This window comes from Elephantulus edwardii, unplaced genomic scaffold (assembly GCF_000299155.1).
Source record: "Elephantulus edwardii isolate Elephantulus edwardi_28Jun2011 unplaced genomic scaffold, EleEdw1.0 scaffold00315, whole genome shotgun sequence".
Lineage (NCBI taxonomy): Eukaryota > Metazoa > Chordata > Mammalia > Macroscelidea > Macroscelididae > Elephantulus > Elephantulus edwardii.
Window position 1 is genome coordinate 889,678 of NW_006400065.1, and position 12,622 is coordinate 902,299.

Genomic DNA, 12,622 nt, shown 5'->3' on the forward strand with positions numbered 1-12,622 from the left:
CGGTGGAATAAAACAACGTTATTTAATTTCCTTCACCTGGTCTGAGCGTGATCTGTGGTCGGGTCAGGGCAGCCTGGTTGAGACCTGGCAGGGTTTAAGGGCGGACACCACCGTGGCCGGCCAGCAGGACCGTCACCAGGAGGAAGCAGCCCTGTGATGGTGCAAGGCCACGAGCCATGTAGGTCCCAGGCCTGCTTTAGGCGGCGGCATGGGCGCCATGGGGCTGTGGAAAGGCCCGTACCTGCCTGCAGATGTGGATGGGGTGCCGGCCTGCGCCCAGCACAGGCTGGGCAGGGACTCCTCACCCAGGGGCCGCTGGTGACAGGTCCAGACTGCTCCCCGCCCTCGCTCGGCCCCTGCCTTGGCCTCACCCACACCGGGAACCGGGAGCGCGGCTTTCCGTGCCAGTCCTGCTGTGCCCCGGGCACTCGGGGCTGGCCTTTCCCCTCACCCCAAACCGGTCTGTCCAGCCGTCCACCCAAGGAGGGGAGCCTCCTGCCCCACCTCAGACACCCCAAGAAAAGAGTCCAGACGAGCAATGAAAATGGAGGGAACTTTTATTCAGAACAGGGGAAGAACAAGGTGGTCATCAGCAGACTACAGAGGCCCTCAGGCACCCCCTCCCGCCTCGGGGTGCTTCTGTCGCAGGTGCTTGTCAAAGGTCGCGCGCAGGCCGAAGGGCACGCAGCAGTGGGGGCACTGGAAGAAGGTGCCGTCGGGCCCCAGGCTATGCATGCGGCGGTGGCGGTTGAGCTTGCTGCTCTGCGCACAGGAGTAGGAGCAGAACTCGCAGGTGTACGGCCGCTCGCCAGTGTGCGAGCGCCGGTGCACAGTCAGGTTGCTGGTGTTGGTGAAGTGCTTCCCGCAGAACTCACAGCTGCCCCCAGACACGCGGCTATTGCTCTGCAACTTCTTAGACAGAGCCTTCAGAACCTTTGGAGGGCAGGCTGGCTCTTCTTTGGTGGCAACACCCTCGCCAGGTGCCCCAGGCTGCTGCATCTGGGCTATGGCTATGATGGTGGCATTGACTCCGGCAGCCCCATTCACAACATTGCACTGGAGGGTGCTGGCCAGGGCAGTGGTGTGGGCAGCTGGGTGCTGGCCAGCGTCTACAGTTTGGGCAGTGGCTGCAGCATGGGCAGTGTCTTGGGCAGCCAGCTCTGGGCTTGCCGCGGAGGCCTGCTCCTGGTCAGCGTTGGCGCAGGCAGTGGTTACAGTTTGAGCAGTGGATTGGGCAGCTGGCTCTGGGCTTGCCGCGGAGGCCTGCTCCTGGTCAGCGTTGGCGCAGGCAGTGGTTACAGTTTGAGCAGTGGATTGGGCAGCTGGCTCTGGGCTTGCCGCGGAGGCCTGCTCCTGGTCATTGTTGGCGCAGGCAGTGGTTACAGTTTGAGCAGTGGATTGGGCAGCTGGCTCTGGGCTTGCCGCGGAGGCCTGCTCCTGGTCATTGTTGGCGCAGGCAGTGGTTACAGTTTGAGCAGTGGATTGGGTAGCTGGCTCTGGGCTTGCCGCAGAGGCCTGCTCCTGGCCAGAGTCAGCGTTACAGGGGCTCTGAGGATGCCGGTGGACCTTTTTGTGGCGGTTGAGTTTGCTGCTCTGGGTACAGGAGTAGGAGCACTGGTCACAGGCGTAGGGCCGCTCACCCGTGTGGGAGCGCATGTGCACCTTGAGGTTGCTGAAGGAGCTGAGGGTCTTCTTGCACACGGAGCAGGTGGGGCTGCCCCGGCTGCTCACACGGGGACCTTTGGATTCAACCTCTGGCTGCACCACAGGGGACACGGCCGCAGCCACCTCTGACAACTTCTGCAGCTGGCTCTCAGGGGTCTCAGACTCTGTCTGGTAGATGGACAGCCCATGGTCCCACTGGACGTGGCGCAGCAGTTTCCAGGCCACTGAAAACTGTCGGCCACAGCGGAGGCAGCTCAGAGACTTGAAGTCTTTGCGTTCTGGAAAAGAAAAGAGGGCAGGGGGGTAAGAGAACTTACGCTTTCATCACTGTGGGAGGTGACAACTGCCTACTGGACCGTACTGCAAAGCTGGTGTGCGGAGGGCTGGGCTCGAACCCAGGACAGCCAGCTGTGGAGTGGGGCCAGGGGTTCTGTAGAGTTGACCCTGGCCAAGAAAGGGGCAGGGAGGGAGGGTGCCCCTTCTGACATCCATTCTTGGGAACAAGACTTGTATTCTTCCAGGTGGAGAAACTGAGGCACAGAGTGACTTGAGATTTCAATCCAGAAAAAGGAAAGCTTGAACACCAAAAAACTCTCCCTTCTCCAATAACAACTTCCATCCTGGATCCCAATGCGTGGTAGTCTTACTGGGTAGAGTAGAGCTGCCTTACAGACTTTTGTAGGTTGCAGCCTAAGGCTGGAGCTCTGGTGGTGCAGTGCTTACAGCTGTATGGGAGAGAAAGTGCCAGTCTGTCCACACTTGAGTGAGGCCACAGAGGAAGCCTCAGCCAAGTGCCTAACCAACGCACCACCCAGCGGCTCTCCCTTACTGAGCTGTCTCTCTAGGCCAAGTGCCAAGGTTAGGATCCTTCATAATCTCATTAGCCCCATTTACAGAGGAGAGGGGCTGCGGCAGGGTTGGAGACAAGGCTCCATCCACTCCGCTCCACTCCAGCCTGGATCCTCCCAGCAGCACGACGTTGGTTCAGGGTCCCACGATACACATGTCCCAAACAGTCTCAGATAGGGTGGCCTTAGGCCTTGCAACACCAGGGTCAACACTGGCAAGCCTTAGCCAGGCCTGGGATGGAATCCCCTTCTAACTATACAGCATCCAGGCTAAGGCACCGGGATCTCTGAGCCTCAGTTTCCTCAACTGCCAGAGAGCATGAGGATTTAGATCTATAAGCCTCAGTAAACACTGGCTAAATTCACAGCCCCAGGGTGACTATTGCCTGAGGGTGTTTGTCCAATAATCCCATATACCTTGATCCTGCCCACCTGTGGTTCCCGAGGTCACAGCCCTTCCTCCTCCTCCCACCCTATGACTAGCTCAGTGTGACTCAATTTCTCAAAAACTCCAGGACACAGGCCCCAAGATGAGCCCCACAAGCCACAATGTGCTTTTCATTCCCTGCTTGAGAAGGAACCCAGGTATCCAGACACTCAGAGCCTGGCTCAAACCAGGGGCTTCCCAGGGGCCCAGGCCTGGGACATTCCATCAGAACTAGAGGACAGAAGCCCCCAGCCGGTTCTCAGCAGATGGCACCAGAAATGGGCAATCAGTAGGAAGGGGCGGCCACTTTGCCTTCCAGCTGGTCTGGGATGCCCCTCCTCCAGGCCATGGCCACGGCCCTCCACCCCTAGAGGGGTCCTCCTTACTGCCACCCTGGTCCAGCCACCTGGCCAGTTATTTCTGGCCCAGGGGAAGGAGAAGTGAAACCACATTGGTGGGGAGGGTGCGTGTGGGCACCCCCCGCCCCAGGCCAGTCTTCTGGAGCTAGCCACACCCTGTGGGCCGCTCTCCCCTCCTGGCCGGCCCCCCGCCTCCACTACCACAGGTCCCGGCTAGGATGGGGCAGGCCCTGGCCACGCCTAAGCTACACCCCAAGGGGCGCCTGAAAGGGGAAGTCGCGCTCGCTGCCCTGTCTGTCCAGCTCCACCGCGCTTCTGCAGGAAGCCCAGCCCCTTGAACTTGAGAAAAGAGAACGGCGCGCCCGCGGTACTCACCTGAGTCCAAACAGGACTTGGGGCCCTGGAAGAGCTGACAGCCTTGCTTCTTGTGGTCCACGAAGGCAAGGATGGCCTCCAAAGGGAAGGTCTGCTGGCAGCGGCCGCAGGTCAACAGATCTGGGTGTGTGTCGGTCCAAGGCTGGCGGTCTGCAGGGAGGAAGCGGGTGGTGAGCGCGAGGCGGGGCCACAATGGGGGACCAGGGTGGCGAGGGAGAGGGGAAGCCCAGGGGTCAGAAAGGGGCCGCCGAGGTAGCCAGAGAAAGACCTGGGGTCTGCAGCCAGTGCAGGTGGTCCAACCCCCACCCCCGCGCGAGCGTCAAAGCAATGAAGGCTGGGGCTGCGGGCCCGGGAACTCACCGACAGGGGCCAGAGGCGTCCACACGGCCAAGTGGTCGAGCGCGGGGCTGGGAGAGTGGCGAAGCTCGTCCCTTAAAAGCCCCGGCGAGGGCTCCGCGTCTGGCTCGGTCTTGATGACGAGGTCCACCTCGTAGTCTGAGGGCTCCGCGTCTGGTTCGGTCTGGATGACGAGATCCATCTCGTCGTCTGAGTCGGCGGCAGGAACGAAGTCGATTCGGCGAGGTGCGCTGCCGGCTTTGCGGCGGGACATGAGTCGCAGGGAGAGCGGGCGGGCGAGCGGGCGAGAGGGCGGGCGGGCGGGCGAGCGGGCGAGCGGGCGAGCGGGCGAGCGGGCGGGCGGACAAGCAGGAGAGCGGGCGGACGAGCGGGAGAGCGGAGGAAGCGCGACCAGTGCTCTCTGGGTTCAGGTGAGTGACTGCGGAGAACCGCCGCGGACTTTTACACGTGCTGGCCTCGGCGTGACTCCGCCCCTCGAGGGGCGGTGTGTGGCGTGCTCAGGGCGGGGCGGCCGGGTAACCTAATCTACGCATTACCGGCCGCCCCTGCTGGGGTGGCCAGATCCCATCACACCTAATTTAGGCCACCTTTAAGCTTGGAGACTCGTAGTCCCTCCCATCTTGCTCCTAGAGAAACTGAGACACATACCCCCGCGAGAAAATGGTAGCGCCTAAACCGCAAACTGGACTAAAATACCTTACAAGCAAAATTCATGTAGCGAACATTGGTTTAAATGCCTAAGGTGCGCCAGGGCTCCCTTTCTAAGCATAGGAATGGGGACTAGAACCCCCAAAAGAACCTGAACCCACTCCTGTCCAGTTGATTCTGACTCAGAGCAACCTAATCCTTGGAATTTCCGGTGCTATAATCTTTACAGAAGCAGGCTGCCCCTTCTGACTCATTGAGTGGATTCGAGCCACCAGCTTTTAGGTAGCACCCCAGTATTTAATTATCCCTCCAGGGCTCTTTACTCAGGGGTCAGCAGTGAACAAAACAGACAAAATCTTTGTTTTAGTGTTTATGGGTTAGTGGATTAATTGTCCAACTGCTAACAGAGGCTGGAGGTTTTAAACCCACCCCCCACTCCCGGAGCAGCCAGCTTTCAGTAAAGATGTCCAGCCTCAGAAGGCAAAGGAGGGTCATCATGGAGGGATGCACTCGAAAACAGCACGTTCATGTTGCTTCTATACTCCAACAAGGAATATATGAAATATAAAGTGCTTTTCGTGATGTGCCAAGGAGAAAAATGAAGCAGAGGGAGGCCTTCATTCTCCTTTAGGTGAAAAGGTATGCTCTGAGGAAGGGAAGGGCCAGCCAAGGGCTTGTGTATACAGGAATGACAAGAGACAGAGGGATCTCAAGGGAGTGACCAAGCTCAGTGGGGACAGATCAGGAGGACATTTTAAAAAGACAGGAAAGAGCCTTGATGGCATCTTGGTTAAAAACTCTTGCTGGTAACCTAGATGTCTATGACAGGAATGAACCAATATGCAGCTCCATGGGAGAAAAGATGAACAAAGATCCCATAAGATTTTCAGTCTTAGAAACTATGGGCTGTGTTGTATTCTATCCTGTAGGGTTTCTATAGGGTGCAGTGAACTGGGTAGCAGTGTGATTTTTTGGGGGGAAGACTTAGGCGGACTAAGTTAATGATAGGGATTGTTTCCACTGCTAAATTTGAACTCAAAAAGTTTTAACCTCTCTCCTTTCCAGCTTCCTCAGTTATTTTTTTTTTCACAAAACGGCCCTTTTCCATCACAGTTTGCAGTCCTCCCCATATCCTGCTCAGTCCCATAGGACAATCCTATCATCCTGTCGTTGATTGCTCTCCCAACACCCTCCCCCCCCCCCAGCACCTAAGGCCCCTGAGGTCAGGACCAGGCTCTGTCCTGCCCCAGGTGTCCCCAGCCTCAGGTCTGGAGGATCTGGCATTTCACATGCTGATCTCCCGGAAGAGTGGGGCTCCAGGCCGGGCGGGTGTTCCTCACATTGTTATTCAGGTCTCTCCTCAATTGTCCTCCGAAGAGCCCTGGTCTTCTCTGACCACAGTATCTAAGAGCTCCGCCCTGCTTTAGGCCTCCTTTTACACTGGATGACCTCTACCTTCCCCTAGTTTTTCTTTCCTGGGTCTCAGTTTTCCATATAACAAAGAAGTCTGGAATTAGGTGTGGGGGCAGCGGGGTCACCTTAAGTGGCTTTTCTTTCTCCACTATCTCTGCCACTCTCCTCTAAACCAATCAAACTCAGCGGATACTGCCAATTCTCTTAATCCACCATTCTTGTTTCCCATTTCTCACCACCATTCTTCTTTTTTTCATTTTATTATTTTTGTGTGAGTGTACCGTCAAATCAGATTCCCCGGCGGAGCATCTGGTGGATTCGAACAGTGCGCCTCTGGGATTGTAGTTGCAGTTCCTTGCCACTAGGCCACCAGAGCTCCCCTACCACCATTCTTGTTTCCCATTTCTCACATCTGTTCCTACACTCTGGAGAGCCTTTCGAGATATTTGCTGGTTTAGAGCTGCTCCTTAGAGGCAAGGATTCTGAAGCTTCATTGGCCATACTTTGGGCATGTGCAAGAAGGGACCAGTCTCTGGAGAGAGACACCATGCTTGGAAGGGTGGGGTGGGGGAACAGCACAAGAGAGGAAGACCCTAGATGAGATGGATTGACTCAGTGACTGGGGTAATAAGGATAGGTGTGTCAGAGACAATGAGATTGACACAGGATAGAGTTCATAGGGTCGCTATGAGTCTCAAGTGACTCGACGGGCACATAACAACAAACAAGAAGTTCGTCTTTGCCTTCCCTACCGGGGATGCAGACTCGCTTTGGTTCTAATTGCACAGACCCTCTAGAATGTACGTTGCTGATCCGGGCAGGGCAGTGTCTCAACTGTCTTGTTCACACCCTGTCTGCGTGGAACTCAGTGCGGACAAAGCAAGGTGTGTCCAAGCTAGAAGCAGTGAATTCCCACCGCACCGCAGGCTAGCCATTTATTGTATGAGATGTGCCTGTGTTTACCCTTTTGTAAAATGGGGCTGCAGGGCAAAATGATCTCTTCTGCTAAACCACTGCAAGTTTTTGTCACCCCTAGTTTCCAGTGGAGAAGAGTATAGAGAATACCATGGACTGCTAGGAAAACAAACAGATTTGTCCTGGAAAGGGTTAAACCGGGTGGCTCTTGGAGGCAAGGATTCTGAGGCTCCGTCTAACATACTTTGGACATGTTGTGAGGAGAGACCGGTCCTTGGAGAGGGACATCATGCTTGGGAGGGTGGAGGGACGGCGCACGAGAGGAAGGCCCTCTATGAGGTGGATTGATTCAGTGACTGGGGTAATTGGGATGGGAGTGTCAGAGACGGTGCGGTTGGCACAGGACAGAGCGGAGTTTAGGGCTGTTGTACATAGGGTCGCTATGAGTCGCAGGCGACTCGACGCCACATAACAACAACAGTTTCCAGTGGGGGAGAGAGAGATTCGGACTAGAAGTGTGCGTAGGTAGGTGTTCATAGCTTTAGGTATTGGGGTTGCATTGTCCAGAGACCTAAAACAAACCGAAAGGGAGAATTCTTCTCTCGGTCTCAGTTTCTTCGACCATAAAATGGCCATTTCGGGCGCTTGTGCGGGCAGCTGGCGGCTCGAAGGAAAGCCAAGCCGGCAGAGCCCCAGCCTCCTGGCTCGGCGCTCGCTTCCGAGCCTGCGAGCCCGCTGGCCACCACGTGGGGCGGCGGCGCTGAGGGCGGAACCCAGGCTCGGCGGCTCGCGGCCCGCCCGGGCCTCTGCAGCGGCGGCGCCGGCGGAAGTGGGGGCGCCGGGGCCGCGCGGACACGGTGAGTGAGTGCGCTGCGGTGCCCGGGGATCCGTGCCGGCTTCCTCGCCGCGTGGCTTCGGGGTAGCACGTCCCCCACCCCGCACCGCGGGAGAGGCCGGCGGGCGGGCAGAGGCCGGGCGGCGCCCGGAACGCAGGCAGCCGGGGACGCTCTGGTCCCCGATCGCGGCCAGCGGGCGCGTCCCCGCGGCAGGCACGGCATGGGTGGGAGGCAGGCTCCCGTCTCCTCGGGAAGATGACCCATCAGATCTGCCTTTTAATACATTGCGCCGCATAGCGACCCCATAGGCCAGGGCAGAAGAAGACCTGTTGGTGAACAGCCGAAACTTGAACCACAGCCCCACCGGGGCGCCTTCCCAAGGTGGACGCAGACTCCGCAGGTGGGAAGAAGGGTCAGCGCCTAGCGCTCAGAGGCAGGGCAGGGAGTTGTCGCCTGGGGGCCGGGAGGACCAGCTTAGTGAAAGAAAAGGGGACCAGCGGGCCAGAATTGCTAGAGGACTGACCAGCCCCCAGGCAGTGGGGAAGAGTGGGAAGGCATTCTGACCCTCCCTGAAGGACACGCTTAACTAATTTGCCACAAAATGGAACAAGACACCCCCCCCAATCCCCCCCATGCTTGTGTGCCCTCGTGGTTAATTGGCTGTGGGAGAACCTCGTGGTTCATCTAACTCAGCTGCATCTTTACTCTTGGCGTCTTTGAGACTACACCTTAAATTTGTCCACCGAACTGAGCCATTCAATTCTTGGGACAGAGGTCCCCGCCTCCGCGTTTAACCCAGCTTAACTGAGCAGATTTCCACTTGTTGGGATGGCTGGGTAGGGTTATGCCACCTAAAACCTGCGCGGGTAAAATCTTTTTCTGGCCACATCATCCGAGAGAGTGGATAATGTCCCTCTTCTCTTAGGACACACCCTGTCCGACCTTTAGCAGATCACTTTCTTATCTGGCCACACCCTTGCTCCTAAACCTCCAAGGGCTTAGCTGTGCTGTCCAAATCAAGTGTGTCCTGCAGAGGAACAGGACCCAGATCCTTGGTCACATCAACTTGAATTGGCTTAATAGTCTTGCAGCTTACCTACCTTGCTCAATGGCCTTACACCTTCCAGCTCCGTTTCTGCGTTTGGAAATGAGGTTGCACTGGCATCTGATGGAGAAGTTATTACTGGGCTCTGCGTTCATTTTCTTTTATCAGGGGATTAAATTTAATTTGGCCCTGGTGCATAATTCCATCAATCCTTTATTAGTTGCTAATTCTTGAGCCCTCCCAGATAGCTCTTGGAGAAAGTTCCTTAGAGACCAGAATGAGGAAGCTTCATTTCACATACTTTGGGCATGTTGTTAGGGGAGGCTATTCTTTGAAAAGAGACATTATGCTAGGAAACGTCAGTGAAAGAGAGGGAGACCCGCAACAGTGACTGCAGCAATGGATTCAAGTGTCAGAGATGATGAGGATGTCGTGGGTTAGGAAAGGTAGGGTTCAGATCTGTTGTTCATAGGGTTGCTGTGATTGTACTTAATTTGCTGGCACCTAACAACGCAAAACAACAAGAACTAGAGAATTTGGCTGCTAAACAGAAGGTCTCACCAGCTCTGCAAAAGAAAGATGGTGGCAGTCAGCTTCTTGAGAAAGCTGAGACTAGAGATACCATTTGATCCAGCAATCCCACTACTAGGAGTATATCCCCAAGAAATAAGGTCCGATACACAAACTAACATGCACACACCTGTGTTTATTGCAGCATTATTTAGAAAAGGGTTGGAAACACCCCAAGTGTCCAGCAAGTGAATGGTTAAAGAAACGGGTACTTTCATGCCACGGAGTACTATGTATCACTTAAAAAGGATTATGCGTTCACTGAACACTGAAACGTGATTGGCTCTAGAACAAATTCTGCCAAGTTGTTTATTGAAGTTGATCACAAAAGGGCATTGATGGTATTAGGACACTATTATGAAAGGATAAAGTAAGGTTTATCCGGAGATAGAATCAATCTTAGAGTATTAAGGAGGGTTAGACATAGGGAGGGGGGGAGAGGACTGGGCAGGTAGAGAAGTGCAGCAATGAATGAATGGAAATCCAAATTCATTAAAATTATTAAAAAAAAAAGACATAGGGAGAGGAGTTCTGGTGGCCTAGTGGCTGGAAGAAAGTTGGCCTTTCCTCCTGAGCAGTTTACTGGAATCTTAGCTATGGGTCGATTTCAACTCTATGGTACACAGCAACATTAACATAAAATAATTTTTTTTTAAAAAAAAAGACAGGGACAGAGGAGTGAAAAGAAATAATTAAGGAAAAGGCAATACACATAAGGGGTTGATTAGAATTTACTTAATTAATTGTATGTAATAGTAAAAGGGATGTCTAGTGGCACACAGTCCATAGTGAGTTATTCTGCTAACACAAAAGGAGGTGAGTTTTGTTCCAGGTTTAATTGAGACCAAGTCTCAGGTGTCTCTCTTCGATTAGTAAGCCTGGCTTTTTTATGGCTTTTGAGCTTTGTTCCAGATTTCCCCCCTCCTTTCCACAGGTTCTTCTGTTGCGATCCCTTTGAAAGTGGTCAGCAGCAGTAGACGGGCACCATCTTGATCATCTGATCTCAGAGGCATGAGAGTTGAGGTTCTCATAGTTCATTAGTGCTTTGAACTCATCTTTTCAGTACATCTTTGAGTTTCCTCTTTCTCTGTTCCAAACCAAAACTAAGCCATCATTCTTTGCTTTTCTCTGTTCCAAACAAAAACCAAACCATCTTTGCTTTTCATCTCTTGTTCTCTGTTCTAACAAAACCCAGTAGTTTCACATTAGATAGCTTTTGAGACCCCAGTTGCTTCTTCCCAAAGTAACATGTAGAACACTGTCTTTGTGGATTATTTAAAAAAATTTTTTAAATTTATTATTAATTTCAATGAAAATTTACAGAGACTTTGGATTTCCAATCATTCATTGTTGCACTTTTCTTTTTTTTTCTATAATTATATTTTATTAATTTTCATAAACATTTACAGAGATTTTGGGCTTCCACTCATTCATTGTTGCACTATTCTCTCTACCCTCCTCCCAGTTTGTTCTTGTCCAAATGCCACAGTGCTTGTCAAAGCCAGTTCTGATTAATCTTCTTTGTCAGTGTGTCCTTTGCCATTCCCTATCACTCCTCCCTGAGAGAGACTTCACCCTGAGTCATAAGGAAAAGGGGATGGCGTATTCTCTTAGCTACTTCCTGCTGAAAAGGGACGCTGTGGGTTTCAGGGTGAAGATCTTCTCTCACTACTCTAAAGGGCCCCTTTGGCAGTAGGAAACACATAGACTATTATGGAGATTGATTTTGGAATTTAGATGCACTCTTATTGATTGTGCTTGGCCGTACATGTTCATATCCTTGAAGATGTATCATGGGGGTGTTGCAACCTAGAAGACACAAATTTGACTAACAAGTTATAAGTACATGAGTCCAAAAATTATGGAAAAGTAAAAGAAAAGATTCTTTCATTGTTTTACAAACCCTCCCCCAGGTCCCCTCCACCATGGAGCCCTCGCTCTAGTTTCCTGTGATGACAGAAATACCTAGTTATATATCTCTTTTAAACAGTTTTCTCCCTCCTCTGTTTCAGTGCAGTATACATTATTGAACCCATCTTACTCAGTCTCTCCCCAACCCCAAGGACAGTCCCATTCTACAACAGTGGCATCATGTAATATTTGTCCTTTTGTGACTGGGATATTTCACTCAGCATAATGTTCTCCAGAGTCAACCATTTTGAATAATATTGCATGAGTTCCTTGTTTTTTAATGCAGCATAGTATTCCATTGTGCGAATATACCACAGCTTCTCTAGCCATTCGTTTGTTGATGGGCACTTAGGTTGTTTCCAACTCCTTGCTATTGTGAACAAAGCTGCAATAAACATGGGTGTGCATATATCTGCTTGGATGTCAGCTATGGTCTCTTCTGGGTATATTCCCAGTAGTGGAATTGCTGGGTCAAATGGTATCTCTATTTGCAACTTTTTGAGAAAGCGCCATACTGCTTTCCACAGGGGTTGCACCATTTTACACTCCCACCAACAGTGAATCAGGGTTCCAGTTTCTCCACAACCTCGCCAGCATTTGTTGCTTGCTGTTCTGTTAAATTTTGCTATTTTGACTGGGGTGAATTCTGTCCCCCAACCCTGCCCCCCTAGTATACTACCCTCTTGGAAAAGTAAAAGTAAAACACTTTCATTGTTTTACAATCCCTCCCCCAGTTCCACTCTACTATGCAGCCTTCGCTCTGGACTCCTGTCATGACAAAAATACCTAATCACATATCCCTTTTAAACAGTTTGCTCCCTCATCTGTTTCAATGCAATATATATATATATTGCTGAACCCTGTCTTTGTGGATTATGCTTGGGAGGGTGGAGGGACAGCGCAGGAGGGGAAGGCCCTCTATGAGGTGGATTCATTCAGTGACTGGGTTAATCGGGACCTTAATGTCCCTCAAGACTCTGAGGCCCTAGGACCAGTATCTCGTTCCCTCAGGTGTTTTGATTTTTATTAATTTTACATAGTTTTGCCCCTTTCTGGCTCTGCTCTGTACATAGGTCTATTTGTGTTGTTGTTGTTGTTATGTGCCGTCGAGTCGCTTGCGACTCATAGCGACCCCTTGTACAACAGCCCTAATCTCTGCTTTATCCTGTGCCAATCGCACTGTCTCTGACACTCCCATCCCGATTATCCCAGTCACTGAATCAATCCACCTCATAGAGGGCCTTCCCCTCTTG

At 52.6% G+C, this 12,622-nt stretch overlaps 1 protein-coding gene across 1 annotated transcript; it reads right to left on the reverse strand.

Moving 5' to 3' along the window:
* Positions 1-609: 609 nt before the first annotated feature.
* Positions 610-8,138, reverse strand: ZNF296 (zinc finger protein 296). Its single transcript, XM_006901264.1, has 5 exons — positions 7,590-8,138; positions 4,039-4,431; positions 3,675-3,942; positions 1,419-1,943; positions 610-1,010 (listed from the first exon to the last, which is right to left on the reverse strand). Exons 1-5 carry the CDS (start codon positions 8,136-8,138, stop codon positions 610-612), a joined length of 2,136 nt encoding a protein of 711 aa, XP_006901326.1.
* Positions 8,139-12,622: the final 4,484 nt, after the last annotated feature.